Raw genomic sequence first — 16,538 nt, forward strand, 5'->3', positions numbered from 1 at the left:
ATCCCCTACAAAACGGAAGCCTTGTAGACGCGAGACAAGGTTGGGTCTGATTGGGCGATCGTATTAACGTTCACTCTGACCAATGAGCGAGCGCTGGCTGCTCTATATAGCCGGTTCTCGTCGTACGCGAACTTATTCTCTATTCTCTCGAAGATAAAGAGGAAAAATGTCTGGACGTGGTAAGGGTGCCGGTAAGGTCAGAGCAAAGGCAAAGACCCGCTCCTCCAGAGCTGGGCTTCAGTTCCCAGTTGGTCGTGTTCACAGGCTGCTGAGGAAGGGCAACTATGCGGAGCGTGTCGGTGCCGGAGCCCCCGTCTACCTGGCGGCTGTGCTGGAGTACCTGACCGCTGAGATCCTGGAGCTGGCTGGAAACGCTGCCCGCGACAACAAGAAGACCAGGATCATCCCCCGTCACCTGCAGCTGGCTGTCCGCAACGACGAGGAGCTCAACAAGCTGCTGGGCGGAGTGACCATCGCTCAGGGCGGCGTGCTGCCCAACATCCAGGCTGTGCTGCTGCCCAAGAAGACCGAGAAGCCCGCCAAGAAGTAAACACGGAACCGGCTCCTCTAAACAACACAACGGCTCTTTTAAGAGCCACACACTCCTGATAAAGAACAAACATCCTCATGTCTCTGGTACACTGTCATTAAGACACAAATCATGTTTATTATCTATACAAAATATTGAGTCAGTGTTGCACTCAGTTAAATATACTGATTATATTTGCACTGTAATTGATGCTTGTGTTCTGAACAATACCAGCAATCAACATTTAAAAGTTAATGTTTATGGTAAAACAGTGATTGGTCTATATATTAATAACATAATGATGGTTGTTTTGTGTTGCCAACAGAACAAGAAATAAACATTTAAAAGATAATCTAGTCATTCAGTGTAGAAATCATACTTATAATACAAGAATGGCTGGTATATACATTACACTACATGACATTTAGACACCATTTGAAACTAATTATACTAGTTATTAAATATAATTAAACAACACAACGGCTCTTTTAAGAGCCACAACCGGCATCTAAAGATCATGTTCTGTAAAAATATATTTGCTGACTCACATTGTTATCCAGTTATAGTCTGTAATATGACTAAATTTATATGTGCATAACATTGTCTATATGATGAAATAATGTGGTTTGAAACAATATTGGAACAGCAATATTATAGTTAGAGAACATTTCACACTGGCAGCTGAGGAAGTAGTAATGCTGACATGTCTACACATTGTATATCATAACTCAGTGGAGTTTCATAGACTATAGCTATAAACCCTAAACCAGCAGGAACCAAGAGCTTCGTCATCAGTGAATAAGATTTTGAAAAAGGTTTCTAAATAAAATAAATTTCTCCAAAAAGACAATGCAAACATTAAATATAAACTGATTGCAGTGTTAGTATAGTTAGTGCTATACAGCCAATTGTGATTCTGTCTGTAATGTGAATGTAAAACAATCTGGGACAGTATTTGAGACAGCTCATCAAGCTGTTACTTTAATGTTACACTTCTGAATGGATTTATGTCAGAAGGGCATTTTACACATCTATAGTTATCAAAATTGAGCCTGATCATAAGTCTATGACTACATAGACAGATTATCTCACTGCAATACAACGTGAAATGATTAGACACAAAACAACAACAATAATAATAATAAAAGTTAAAAAGTATATATCTTATATATATACGTATATATCTCTAGTAAAGTTAAAGTATATATCTATTAAGCTGTAAAGACAGCAGAGGAAGCACATTTGAGATCCAAGGAGCCGATGTTCAGAAAAAGCAGATAGATCCTGAAGCTCATAAGTTTGATAGTTTATGACGATCAGACTATGAAGTGATTTCAATTAAATGATTTATTTCATATCATTTGACTGACTGATATTCTGGCTGCAGTCTGAGGTTAAATTTATACAGTATATACAGTTAATGACAGTGTTGCTTTTACTGTATGAAATGTTATACAGTGATGTTGGTGTAGTTTAAATGTTTTACTCTATTATGAGTTCATTCTCATACACAGTCTACTTTATTATTTTTCCAGAGGTTAACAAAATGTGTTTAATCTGTATAAATGTGTAAAATGTTGCTGTCTACAGCTTCTTACACACAAACAGACCTTTTCCCATCATACATGTACAATAAAGACAAAACTGCTTCTGAATGGATTTACTCAAGATTATATAGTATTTACATTTGTTTAAGTCTCATCATAGCTCTACAACACCTTTAGAGGTGATTAGACACAAACAATAATAATGAAAGTATCAACAGTAGGACGTGTTGTTCTATTAGAGAGTTAGTGGCTCTTAAAAGAGCCGTTGTGTTTATGGAGCAGAGGACAGTTTAAGCTCTCTCTCCGCGGATGCGGCGGGCCAGCTGGATGTCTTTGGGCATGATGGTGACCCTCTTGGCGTGGATGGCGCACAGATTGGTGTCCTCGAACAGGCCGACCAGGTAAGCCTCGCTGGCCTCCTGCAGAGCCATGACAGCGGAGCTCTGGAAGCGCAGGTCGGTCTTGAAGTCCTGAGCGATCTCCCTCACCAGGCGCTGGAAGGGCAGCTTGCGGATCAGCAGCTCGGTGGATTTCTGGTAGCGACGGATCTCTCTCAGAGCCACGGTACCGGGCCTGTAACGGTGAGGCTTCTTGACGCCGCCGGTGGCCGGGGCGCTCTTACGGGCAGCCTTGGTGGCCAGCTGCTTCCTGGGGGCTTTGCCTCCGGTGGATTTACGGGCGGTCTGCTTGGTTCTTGCCATTTTTCGCTGTTATTCTTCTGTTTCAACAGAAACACGATGAATGCTGCCTGTCTGCGAGTTGCGTCTTTATAAAGGAGCTGCCGGAGTCGCGGCGCCGCTCATTGGTCCAGGCCGGGAGGAGCGCGCGCTGCAGCTCATCTACTATTGGACAAGAAATTCAAAGTAAACCCCGCCCCCATATCAGCTGACTAACGGCTCCGGAAGAAAGAAGAAAACAAAGGAAACACGTTAATATCATGGATGTATAAAGAGAACTGGATACAGGAAGAGCGCCAGGCTTTGAAGCAAATTTGACATAGCGGCCAAACCGAGTAATTACAACGTCACATGACGCACACTGGCCCAAAAAGACTTTTTACCATAGACTTACATTGTGAAAGAGACGTCTGTAAATCAGCGGATACATTTTTCTGAGCGTCACACCTACCGCGAAATGACTTGTCTCACTATCAGAATTAAATCCCGTTCGGTCCGATCACATTTCAAAAGTCTAGAAGAGCCGCATAATTGAATTGTTTTATCCTCATTCATGTTAGCCGGAGGGCTAAATCGGAAGTAGCCGACTCGACCTGCGAAAGTCACTAGTGCGCATGCTCTATGGCCCGCACAATGCGGAAGATCCGGGTACTTTCATACCAGGAAGTCAATTTTTTATTGCTTCATGCGCCACCGAGCATGAAGCAATAAAAAATGTAATATGGTGGGTACATAAATTATACAATTTGAACACTAATGAGAACACAGAGGTTATAAAAAATCTCAATAATAAGAACCTGTCAGAGAGCATTAGAGATGTCCGGTGGTTGATATCTGTGGGCAGACTTCCTGTTAGAGTTGTTGTGTCTTGAGGTTGTTGTGTGACCACTAAAAAATGTCCTATGATCTTTTGCAATGAGGATGAGACACAGCAGCATCTATTATTGGACTGTTACAGAACTCAGGAAGTCTGGGATAAACTAAAAACTGTTGGTGTAACCTTTAATTTATGCTATAAATCGGTTATGTATTGTATTATTGATGATAAACTGCCATCTAAACATACAAAACCGATACAGTTAATTATTTGTATTGTATGTTCTAATTTGTGGAAAACACGATGTGCCATGATAATACAACAGACTGTGATAGACAGTGAAACCGTATTTAAACAGATACTTACTGACCTCCGGAGGAGAACTATGGACAAATCTCAGCACCTCCCCAGGAACATACTGAGCTTATGATCAGACAGCACTTTATATAAGATTACTGGACCTTTTTGCACTTTATTGCACTTTGGCACTGGATGCACTTTATTGTTAATGTAAATTATTGTTCTTCTTGTTAATTATAATCATGTGAAATTCAATATATAATATAGCTTATGTTTATTACGTGTTCCCTTAATAGCGCTAACATTACATACCTATAAAAGTTTCTTAATTGAGGTAATGAGGTATAATTATCATACAGAATATCACATTTTCTCCACTTATTTAGAGGATGAGTGTAAAAGGAGATGGAAGAATATCAGGGACAGATTTATTAAGGAGAGAAAGACAATGAGAGAGAAGAAGAGTGGTGCAGGGGCAGAACAAAAGACAATGTGGCGGTATTTCTCAATCATAAGTTTTCTGGAGCCTCATGTCAGAGAGAGGCCCACTTCCTCTAACATGTCCCAGTCCCTACAAGAGAGACTCTCTACTCCCCAGTTTACCTCAGCACCCCTGGCTACTCAGTCATCATCATCTGGTACCCCATCTGACACTCTCCGAGTTCTCTGTATACTCCTCCACTTCTAGCCGCTGACACATCTTCAGAGACCCTGCCTGACCCTGAATCTCTGGCCCCTGATTTATCCTGGGAGCCCCCATCTACCCCAGCATCCCATGTCCCTGAAGTGTCCTGCACTCCACGTGCTACCCCAAGGATCGAGCAAGACAAAAAAACGGCAGGCACAGAATGATGAGTTCGAGAGGCAGGTGTTGAAAGTGCTAAACCAGTCTCCAGATGAGGAGATCAGAAAGCTGTCAAGTGAGTTTATGACATCTTTACATAGAGCGGAATTTTCCTGAGGAAAAAGTCATGACACATATATTTATTTATCACTTGTTCCTTGATTTCAGCTTAAATGATACTTTAATGCCTGTGCAGTTTGTTTTGTTGTCATTCTTAAAACACACACACACACACTTCAATTCCCCAATTCTGAAAATCAGCTCCTCTATACATAATAATACAAACATCCTCTAAGCAAAAAAGCTATTTCTTCATAGATGTTTTGATGCAATGTATGATGAATCCTTGTTTAATGTATAAACTGTACACTTTAAAAATCTTTTTCCAGACTGTGAATATCATATAAAATAACATCAATTAAGCTAATGAATGTAATGTGTATGTTTTTAAGGAGAGTGGATGAGTTCTTATCTATGTATTCAATCAGGAAAGACATGGCGAATGAAGTAAACATAAATGATTATTATATAGGTAGAGCATGGCAATATAACAGAGGGTGTAGAAGAAAATGTACATTGTTGCATTCTTCATATTCAGCAACGTGAAGTGATGTGGCAATTACTGCAGTCAGTAAATGTTATACATTTGGTAAAATCACCATTTAATTACTATTTATGGTTACTAGTTCAGTACACATCTAGCCATGTGATGATACACTCCAAGATGCAATATATAGTTTTTCTCAATTCAATACTTTTGGTATTTACTTACTGTCAACATTGGTTATGTGCTTAATTTTAATATTGTAATCACAACAGAATGACTATGCTAACAAAAATATGAATTTGACCACCTCAGTTATAGTGATCATGAATGCTGAGATTGTACATAGTAGGGGCTGGGTTTCCTCTACCTATGCATGCAAAAGAGAAGAACTTTTGTGAAAGCTCCATATACATATAGTATATTTAGCTGTTTGTTCATTTAATATTGAAACTTTATAGGAATCAGCTCTTTTAAGAATAAGTGGGTGGCTCTTAAAAGAGCCTTTGTTTTATTTAGAAGAAGAAGAGCAGCAGGTGTGGGTTGCAGAGACAACAAGTGGGCATGTCAGGCTACGTTGTACTGCCAGGGCACTTCACCAGCGGCAGAGGAGAAGTAGCTGTTGAAGGCGTTCCATACAGCTATGGCCTCTTGGGCGGAGTTGTTGGCACCCACTCTCCTCACATTTTGAAGTAAACCTGACAGAAATAGTGTAGAATTTAATTTAGCTAGATATGTGATCATATATCAATTATTATGAAAAATAGCTTCTTTTCACATGATTGTTGATTTAATTATTCTGCCTCCATACAACAATACTACACAAAAATATAGACCTGTTGTAAAGATACCTTCTCTGGTGCCATGGTGGTGCCAGAGATAAATTAAAATAGATAAATTAAATACTATATATATATATATATATATATATATATATATATATATATATATATATATATGAATTCACTCAGTTATAAGTCCATATATAGCAGGTTGTATTTAATTTATCACATGATTTCTGGGATTATTAATGTGTAAATCACATAATTATGACTAATAATAATAATTATGGTTAATATGCGTTGAAGTAAAGGTCATATATGTTTATATAGTATATTTTGTCAGTTATTTAGAGAGAACAACTGCAAAGTACAACATTTAAAGCCAACTTAGACAAGATAACAACAGTCAGCTCCCACACAAATTGCAGTTATTTATTACAGTGAAATACATGACTTTATTGTAAGGAATTACGTCTTGTGCAGAATATGAATTCATGAGGAACATGTGATTTTGGGTTATAAACATGTGTGTTAGTCAGTTTATTAATATCCGGGTCTGGGTTTAGATAAATTGATAAAGAATTGATCCTCCCCGTCGGGGAATCGAACCCCGGTCTCCCGCGCGGGGGCCGAGAATTGTTTAGCTAAACCGCCCTAAACCGTTTCCCATTCATTCTCTATGGTAGTGCTAAACCACTACGGATGTAATATATTTTTGTCCGCTAGTATGCGCCGTTTAGCCATTTTGTGAGATTTCGACGTCACTTCACCTTTCAGCGCCAGTTTGAACGGTGGATGGACGGCTGACATTAACTAGTGCTACGCTGTGTGGAAATTGCTAACCGGTAAGTTATCTTTAGTTGAATGAAAAATTAAACAGTGAACGAACAAGTAGTTGTATTTTGCCTTGGTTCTGTCCAAGGTTTCTCTGTTTACGTTACCGCTATAAAGTTAGTCCTAGTTCTTGAGTTTATTGTGTCGAACAGGTTAATGTCACCGTCACTTTCGGAAGAATTAAATATAACCTTATGCTAACGTAACCTTAAACAGACGGTTAAAGAAGGTTTATTCACACGTTAGCTGGATGTGTCGTTGTTTTAACGGTGTCTGGAAACTGACAACTTAACGTTAAGTCGAAAGCATTACTGTGTGACGTAACGTTAACGTCCATTTAAATATGGCGAAGCATACCAGTAGCTTGTTAACGTTAGATACGCTCTGATACTATTTTACGCACAATGCAAGAATTACACGTTAATAAACTATGAATGAACCTGCCTCATTTAAATCTTGTAAATTCGTCGTGTTTACATTTAACGTTATATAGTCGCTGTTTTAGTGTTTTAAAGTTAAAACCAGAATCAGAGTTTACAGGTTTACTTTACTGTTTTTTTGTAAAACCACAGTATTGTTTATTTGCATACCACACATGTCTCTGAGGGTTTCTCATACTATGCCATGTTGTGCACAGCTTAGTACATATCATGCATGCTTCATGGTGTCACACGTTTATGTTAACATTGTAGGGAATGTGGAATCTGTAAGGGGAAACCCAGACAAATAGAGGGAGAAAATGCAGACAGGCCGAAATAGAAACTTCCTAATCCCTGCTCCCCATTGAGCCCCTATATATCAACACCTCTTATAAAAACGCCTGTCTGTAATGTATAAAAAGACTAAATTGTTTTCTTCATTACAGATAAAAATGCGCAAACTACTTTTCTTCCCTGGGAAAATAAGTGTCACGTTTCGCAAAGGACCACTTGGATACCTGCGCCAGGATCCTACTGATGCAGCCAAACTGTTAAAAGACAACCCGTCTCTACAGGACAAGTCTGCACCTGTGAAAGAAGAGCTGGTGAAAACAAATGCTCTCACAGTGGTCCGTCAGAGAGGAGGGGATGCCTCAGACAAAACGGAGGTGTATGGAGAGTACATCCTGCAGTTTGGGAAGTACAAGGGGAAGTCTTTCCGCTGGCTCCTTGAGAATGACATCGGGTATACCATCTACCTACTCAAGAGTCATGAAAAGGAAGAAGCTGCGGGAGTCTTCATGGCAGAGGGACACAGCAAGGACAGCCTACTGTCATTTGTGAGCTATGCCCTCAGCTTTAAAGAAATCCAGTCTCTCCTCAGCTATGACTCCAAAAAGCCGGTTGCGACAGCAGCAGCAGCATCAGAGGATGACCAGCTGGTTGGTTTTGGCTCTCGCGCCAGCAACACCTGGCGAGAGATTTGGGACAGCAGGGATGATGGCTATGCAGCCTTTATACTGAAGAAAGGCTGTGCTCCAGGGACTAAGATGCACAAGTTGCAGCGATACCTGCAAAAGAAGCAGCATCCTGCCTCTGACCCTCCTCTGACGACACCAACCTCACATGCTCCTGCTGAAGCCATGGGTGGGTCTTGTTTTCCTTTTTTTTAGTCAAAAAGGTATACATGTTGTCATGGTAACCAAAGTTTTTTAAGTACACCAATGGGGAAAAAGTTAAATAATTTCAGTGGTGATTTTATTCATACTAGCTTATATACAGTGAAGACATATTTTAGAACATTATAATTCTTGTCTGTTTGCATCACAGTGATGGATGAAGATGAAGAGCTGGAGAGAGCGATGCTGAGTATCTCGCCTTCCAAACAACCTCAGAGCTGTGAGTAAACATTGGTTTTCCTTATTGTCATTCCAAAAAAAATGTACAGTTCAGCTTGCATGCTATTAAATGTACTTTATACTCAGTCTCTACTTTATTATTATTCTTTTATGTCTTACAGCTGTTGCTGCTGCACCCACATCATCAACTGCCAGACGACGACAGACTTCAGGACCAGAAAGAGGTTCTTAACCAAAAACGTCCTGCATCAACGGACAACTCTGGGACCATGAATTGTTATCCCAAACTGAAGCATGATTTAAACCGTTCCTTCTCATGTTGACCACGTTCTGGTCGTGTTCTCGTCATGTTTGTGTTTGGTGTTCTACTTATTGTCCTAGTGACTATGAATTGATACCCATCATGATGAGGGTAAGTATCAGTCTTTATTTTCTTATATGGATGAAATTGGGGGGGGGGTGACAACTTCAAACTGCTTTGGTTACTAACACTTGCATGTGTTTACAGTGTGCCATGTTGCTTCCCCTGCCTAGGCTAAATTGTAATGACTGTATGTGACAACTGACTACTAATCCCTTAAAAAATAAATGCATGTGTATGAATGAAATACAATTTTCATATATTAGACACAGTACAACGCACAGTTCTAAAAATTTGTATAGGTATTGTTTCACTAGAAGACTGAGATGAGCAGGTGAAGTAACAAATGGATTCTGTTTTGCCTTTACTAACACCAGTTTTTGTATATTCCCAAAATATAAATAACTGACACGACTTTTTCTGTTGTAGTACCATCTGCTACACTGTCCACACCAACTGAACTGAAGAGTTCAGAAGTAGATGGTAAATGCATCATATTTCTGTTAATCCACTTAAACCTTTCTGTTGTATTCACTCTGGTTATTTTTGTTAAACATTTAACTGATAACTTTTTTTATCCGCTTCCCTCCTTGCAGCCCCAGCGCTGCCGTCTGTTAAAAGACCTGTGCCCCTTCCCCAGCAACTGATGTTTCTCATGCCAGAAACAGCAGGTTCCCTACCCACAGAGACAACTGTCACGGTACCGGGTATGTATCATTTTAACTGTATTTGCATCACGAAAATATCTATTTAGTGTGCATCATACCTGTTGTTGTAAATCCTTTAAAGTCTGTTCAATTGTTGTAAATCAGATACAGGATTATGTTAGCCTCCTTTTAAAGACAATTGCTAACTGAAGACTGGTGTGCAGTTTTAAGACAAAAAATAGCCAGTACTTCAGTGTACAGCTTTCTGAATTTCATGGACTGCAGACTAGATACAGAGTGCCTTATTACATTCTTTCTTTCTATGTATTGTCAGAGACACTTTTATGTTCTCCTGAGAGGTCTGCAGTGCCCCCTCAACCTCCGCTGCCATTGCCAGCTGCGCAGAGAGCTCAAAGTAAGTGTTTTAGTGTTTTTTAGTCGGTTGTGTGTTTGCAAAAACGATAGAATCAGGTCACATACACATTCTCAATAATTTACCATGTGTTTCTTTTCTTGCCTGACTAGGTCAGCCATCAACTGTTCCCACCTGTCCTCCTCTACAACTTCCTGGCTATGATCATGATGTCAGTCAGTGGAACTGTTCACAGCAGCAGAGGATCTGGATGAAGACGGAGCTGGAATCCATGGGTCTCTGGCCAGGCTCCATCCCTGTGAGCAACCCCATGAAGATGGTATCATTGTGGCGTTTCCCTCCCCAGCCAGAATTAATTGACAGCATCTCTGATCTTCCATCCCCAAAGTACTTTCAGCTCCATCCCTTTTTCATATGGAAACCAGAGAATGACAGCTTAATGGGAAGGCTGAGAAACAATGACACTCTGCCATGTATTGACGGTTGTGTTCGGCCCCAAGTTGTCTCTGCAGGCATCGGTAGACCTCGTGTGATTGTAGGCGTCACAGGACAGTACTACCTGTTGTCATCTAGGCTGTGCTGCAAAGTTTGCCGGAAGAGGTGGTATGCTGACAACCCACTTTGGCTGGAAAATCTTCCAAAGAGGTACACAAACTTGTTGCCAGCAATACTGACCTACAAGAAGGCCATCTGTAAATCAGTCATGGATGAGCTCAGGCGCACGGGCAACTCTCCCACCGACATGGCAAACCAGATAATGGAGATGATGCACCTTAAATATGAACGTGCTAACCTGGCCTACCTCCTTAGCTGCCAAAACATCATGGATGGTGAGGCAGGAAAGTATGACCAGAGAACCATCACGCAGTTCCTAAGACAAGAAACCAAGCCAGCTCCTTTTGGAGAGTATGGTGATTCAGATGGCTGGAATGGGATCTCTGTGTCTGCACACTACCTGACTGACTGCCTACTGCATGAGTACCAGCACCAGGAGGTTGCCATCAAAACACTTCTGCAGGGCAACTTTGGACAGGCTTTTCGCTCAGACCACACCCGTAAAGTTGCGAGGAAGGTAACCTTTTCATCTGGGACCATGTCGTCATATGCAATCATGAACGAAAACTGGATGATTCTTTCATGGGTGATGGTGCAGTCTGAGACAGAGAAGTCACTGAAGCCGATGTATGAGGGACTAGCGAACCGCTACAGCTCTGCAGGCATAGAGAAGGCCCAGTACCAGTGGGTTGACAGGTGAGAATGAATCATTATTAAGCTAGTAATTACAACATACATTGCTTTTCATATTTTATATTTTCAGTTTGATGGAAGAAAATCCCTTTTGTATTCATTAATGCATACTTTTTATAAATAAATATAATTTCATTACATAACTGAATATACAGGAGTACACATAGTGATTGATATGACTGCTTTAACATTCATGGGTGTACTCTGCTTTTTATTTTTTGTTTCAGGGATTGCTGTGCAGCATTTAAGGTGGCAGAATCTTGCGCAGGAGAGCATCTGAACTGGGACGCTTGGAGAACAACTGATGCCATTGTTGCTGAGGCCACCTCTGGTAACCTGCTGAACACGTGTGCATCAAGATGCCATTACAATACGAACATAACCATTAAGCTGGACTTGTTCCATTGTATGAGGCGGTTCCTCCGTGAGTGTGTTTCAGAGCATCATCCCCTGTACAGCTCTTTTGCCCAGTTCCTGTCTGCAGCCTTTTCTGTGGTGGATCAGGAAGACCTGCAGAGGCTCAAAGACGCCTATACCTTTTGTGGAATTCAACCCGCCAACCCGACAAAGAAACACATTCGCGGGCACTGCAGGACTAAGATTCCACAACCCGAGGAGCTTGTTCAGAGAGTTGAGGGAGTATTCCAACACTTCTACCTGGCCAAAGATCCGAATGATGTCCCTCTATTTAAGCCGTCCATGCTGAAGGCATGGCGGATTCAGCGTGTGCACATCCTGCGAGGTTGCCTTAGTGATCCCCAGGTGGAAGGTGGGATCTTGTACAGACATGGAGGAACAGTGCAGCTCAACCATGTGCAGGGTGAAGGAGCTAAAGTTCCTGTTTGGATCCCCATTAGAGGCACATCTCAGCAAGAGGGTTACCACTTCCATCAGGCTCAATGGGTCACTGGAACACGCATTTCCTCAGAGCTGTTTCAAGCTCAAGGGATGACGGGTGTGGCACGGTGGAATTACCAGCGGCTGGTGGACTTGAAGCAGCCAGATGTTCGTCTTCCAGCTGTCTTTGATCCAGCTTTGATTGCAGATCTCAATGCAGTCTCTGAACGGGTGTTTGGGGAAGAGAAGTATCCTGCTTTTCGTCTCTCTAGCAGAGACACTGGAGAAAAGTTTGGCCTAGAGTATGTTGAGCCTGATTGCCGCCCAGTTCCTCTAGACTGGGATAAGCACAGGAGCAAGACAGACTCTACAGATGCCCTAAGTCCACCTCCTCAAATCAGCCCGCCCCCTGTGCCATCTGAGCTTCCTCAGTCATCATCCACGGCTCCAACCAAGCTGTTTCAGTTCCCTGTGTGCCCTCCTGCTGATGTTGCTGTGAAACCAGATGTGGATCCAAGTTCAGCTCCTGATCCTCAGACAGAACCAGGTAAACATTTGACTGACAAAGTGGTGGACAAAGCCTAAGCATCACTGCCATCATTGCCTGGATTTCAATCATAGTTATTTTTATAAATAGCCTAATCTCAGTGTGTAAATTTCTTTTCGTAGAGATGTGACAATGTGGGGACCTTATAAATTGTATTACTTGATAGACTTTTACATAAACATACCAGACAGTGACAATAAATTCAGCTAAAATTATCTGACCAACATTAGCTTCACTGCTTCAAAGTGGGTTTTCCCACATACAAGTGTGTAAATTGAGTTTTCTTACTTATGCAGGCCAGAATGACTTATTATACTCTGTCTTTTGTTGTTATAGAAACTACATACCCACCACCTCTGCCCCAGCTGTCCTCACCAACTGCTGCTCGCACTGGACCTGTGAAGACTGGTGGGAGAGTCTTTGTGTTAGACCACAAGCGCTGGCCAGCCCCCATGAAGAAGGCCATCGACGACCTGCTCAACAAACACCGTGGGCAGAAGGACATGCTCAAGCATGTGGACCAGGACTATGCTGCTCTCGTTCACAGCTCATGTAATGACCCAAATAGCATGCTCCACCCAACAACAAAATTACACATTTCACAATATTTAAAGCACCTGGCCAAGTTGATGAACACCAGCTCCTCTTTAAACACAAGCCCAGAAAAACTCCAAGACAGGCAGCAACTCTGGCACTCTCTGACAGTAGGGAGTGAAACAACAAGTGTGCCAGTTGTTACCATGCCTGTCGCAACAGTAAACCCACCTCCACCTGCTCAGACCCTGGCCACACCTCTAACCCAAGACTCCATCGAGAAGATTGTTAAAAACATCATGGAGAGGCAGCAGCAGCAACAGCCACAACAACAACCAGGAAAAAAGAAGCCACAGACAAAAACGTGTCTTTCCTGTGGCCAGCCAAAGTCCAGATATGAGAACGATGGTTCCTCCATCCACTTCTTCTTTCAACAAGGTCCTGTCAGATACTTTTACTGCTCCAACAAGGTTTTTAAAACTTATGGTGCTGAAGGTTTGACAAACCCTAAAATGCCCTTCAAAGACTTTGCAGGGACAGAATTCTTTCAGCGGGAACTGGATGCCACAAAGAAGAATGTGGAGGAGAGAGGACAACAGAAAAGAAAAAGGGCAGAATCGCAGCACACAGGTCGAAAGTGTCGATTCTGTAAAATGGAACTGAAGCAGGGCCCAAACAGTCCTCATATTCATACAGGCTTCCCTGGAGTGGTGGGGAAATACATTTACTGTCCAGCAAAAGTCTTTTCAATATACAAAGATCAGGGCATGGGCAAGGAGATGACCTGGAAAGAGTTCCAGGAGTCTCAATTTTATGAGATGGAAAGACAGAGATGGGAAGTTGAAAAGGGAAAATGAGACAGGGAGAGGGAGAGTGTTTTTTCATGTGTGTAAATATCTTTTGCTCATTTTATCCTTATTTAAAAGTACTCATTTTTCTATTTAGTGTTTTATAAGACTGCTATTTTTATGTGTCAAATTGAGGAAGTGTTCTATTTTCAAAATATTTTCTTGCAATTTCAAATCTTTCTGTATATAGAATTAATCTGGTTACCTTTGCTGGACCCTCTGGTGGCTCACTCATTTCAATTATTTGTGTGCCTCAGAAGTTAACTGCAACTGTTTAATATTGTAATATATTAGTGCTGCAACAGTTATTTGATTAATCGATTAGTTGTAGATTATTAAATTCATCTATTAATAGTTTATATTAAACTAGTTTGATGATTGATTAATCATTTGGAGTCTTTCTTTTTTAAGAAAAAAAAGACCAAATTTTCTTAGTCCAGCTTCTCCAATGTTAATATTTTCTGGAGAACACCCTCAGTCCAACAGTCCTCAGCAGCTGGAACAGGAACACAGTCAGGAGGACTGTCTTGGAGAGAGAGGAGAACGAGGGTGAGAAAATAGAGCCAAAATCAGGGCAGCAGTGTGTCTAAATACATTAACACAAGGCAATAAGTTCAACAAACCATTCAAGTAGAGTTGCAATGATTAGCAGATTCATCAATTAGTTGCCAACTATTAAATTAACAGCCAACTATTTTGATAATTGATTCATCGTTTTGTCATTTAAAAAAAAATCTAAATTCTCTGATTTCAGCTACTCAAATGTGAATATTTTCTGGTTTTCCTTACTCCTATAGGAAAGTAAACTGAATATCTGTGTGGACAGTTAGTTTGGGACAAAACAAGACATTTGAAGACATCATCTTGGGCTTTGGGAAACATTGATCAACATCAAGAATATAATCAACACAGAAATCGATAATGAAAATAATTTTTAGTTGCAGCTCTATAATATATTTTATTTTTTATTTGAATTGTGTGTGTGTGTGTGTGTGTCTGTTTATGACTCAACACCACTGGTTCTATGTGTTTGATCAATATTATGACTGTTATAATTGTCAAGAGTGTCTAATAAACAATATTTAATTCATTAATGTCTACATGTCTCATTGATAAATGAATAATAATTTAAATGTGTTACACTGAGTAAGAAAACTCTAATATTATTTAATAGCCACATGTAACTCAGGTATTTGATATAACTGGGCCATGAGGCCACACTAGGCCAAGTTTTGGTTTGCTTTACTATTTTTGTCTTTATGTGCTAGCTTTGACTTCAGGGCTCATTGCCACTTAGCTTTCTGCCACTACAATCTAATGATAAACTGAAGAAAAAGTGCACAACAAAGTAGCATTCATGTTTATTGATTCTAAATAGCTATTTATCTTTTATAATGTATGACAGGCATTGCCCTGACCGGGATTCGAACCCGCGTCCAGTCTGAAAACTGCTGCATGAGAAAACAGTTCAGCACCTTGGACGGCTGCCTGAGCGAGCACTTCAGCACCTTGGACAGCGTGAAAAATGCTGCAATTTCATTGGCTGTCACTGTGTTCCACCTATACGCGACTGGCCCCCGCGTGACAGGCGGAGATACTGTCCACTATACTAACGAGGAACGGTGCTTTAAAGGGCAATTCCGGAGAATTTAAAGTTTCCCCGGAATGTGAATGTTGGCGCTATTAATTAATCTGGTTGTTGTTTTACTGATTTATGATTAGTATTGTCTGACGATTGTAGATATTTTCTTTATCTAGATAAGGTTCTGAGAGTATTTTTTGTTGATAATTGATTGTTTTGTTTGATCATTTGCTTGTTTAGCATATAGTATTATTGTTTATTTTAGTTTTTATTTTGTTTTGTAAATTGGCTAACACTGTGGTCTAATGAGGTTATACAGATAGGTAGAGCATGGCAGGCAGCAGGAAATCATTATACTATTAAGGTTGTAGTAAATAATATTCAGAGAGGGAGAAATTAAGAAATATGATACATGAGACAAGGCAGGAATTAAGTTTAAAATCAATACTGAACACAGGAAATTAGAAGGGAGTTGAAAGGTTATATAATACAGGGAAATAGGGTGTGATTTATTTATTTGTCATTTGTGTTTTGTTTAGTTTTTTTTAAATTGTTTTTTGTTTGCACTTTTAAAGTTGGTTTGCGATCCGCCAATAATCAAGAAGAAGAAGATGAATAAACCTTATGAAACACAAAACTTTGCATGGACACTGGACTTCTTTAGTCTGCGTACATCTTGTTCCCATGGTGCACCAGTGGCACTTTGATTGTAAGTCTGATTGTGATTCTTGACAAATGGCCGCTACAGTGGTTGTTGTGAAATTGTGGGTCAAACTAAGTTTGCACTCTCCACCTCGTAGTAGTAGTTCACACTGTAACTACTGTGGCAAAATGGGGGGGAAAAAAAGTTTGCAATGTTGTTCTTCATTGGGAAAAATATTAAATAATTTTGTGCTTAAATTATTTTCTC

General features: G+C 40.6%; 3 protein-coding genes across 3 annotated transcripts; 2 read left to right on the forward strand and 1 right to left on the reverse strand.

Annotated features, from left to right (window-relative positions):
* Positions 1-151: 151 nt before the first annotated feature.
* Positions 152-600, forward strand: LOC137196110 (histone H2A-like). The gene has a single exon (XM_067608926.1). The coding sequence runs from the start codon at positions 167-169 to the stop codon at positions 548-550; it is 384 nt and encodes a 127-aa protein (XP_067465027.1). The 5' UTR covers positions 152-166; the 3' UTR covers positions 551-600.
* A 1,258-nt stretch (positions 601-1,858) lies between these two features.
* On the reverse strand, positions 1,859-2,838 carry LOC137196106 (histone H3). Its single transcript, XM_067608923.1, has one exon. It carries the CDS (start codon positions 2,775-2,777, stop codon positions 2,367-2,369), a length of 411 nt encoding a protein of 136 aa, XP_067465024.1. The 5' UTR covers positions 2,778-2,838; the 3' UTR covers positions 1,859-2,366.
* Positions 2,839-6,657: 3,819 nt separating this feature from the next.
* Positions 6,658-15,136, forward strand: LOC137196096 (uncharacterized). Its single transcript, XM_067608909.1, has 10 exons — positions 6,658-6,885; positions 7,740-8,439; positions 8,623-8,691; positions 8,813-8,875; positions 9,442-9,495; positions 9,609-9,719; positions 9,994-10,074; positions 10,185-11,283; positions 11,508-12,664; positions 13,001-15,136. Exons 2-10 carry the CDS (start codon positions 7,746-7,748, stop codon positions 14,053-14,055), a joined length of 4,383 nt encoding a protein of 1,460 aa, XP_067465010.1. The 5' UTR covers positions 6,658-6,885; positions 7,740-7,745; the 3' UTR covers positions 14,056-15,136.
* The last annotated feature ends 1,402 nt before the right edge of the window (positions 15,137-16,538 follow it).

Source organism: Thunnus thynnus, chromosome 13 (assembly GCF_963924715.1).
Source record: "Thunnus thynnus chromosome 13, fThuThy2.1, whole genome shotgun sequence".
In the NCBI taxonomy this organism is placed as follows: Eukaryota; Metazoa; Chordata; class Actinopteri; order Scombriformes; family Scombridae; genus Thunnus; species Thunnus thynnus.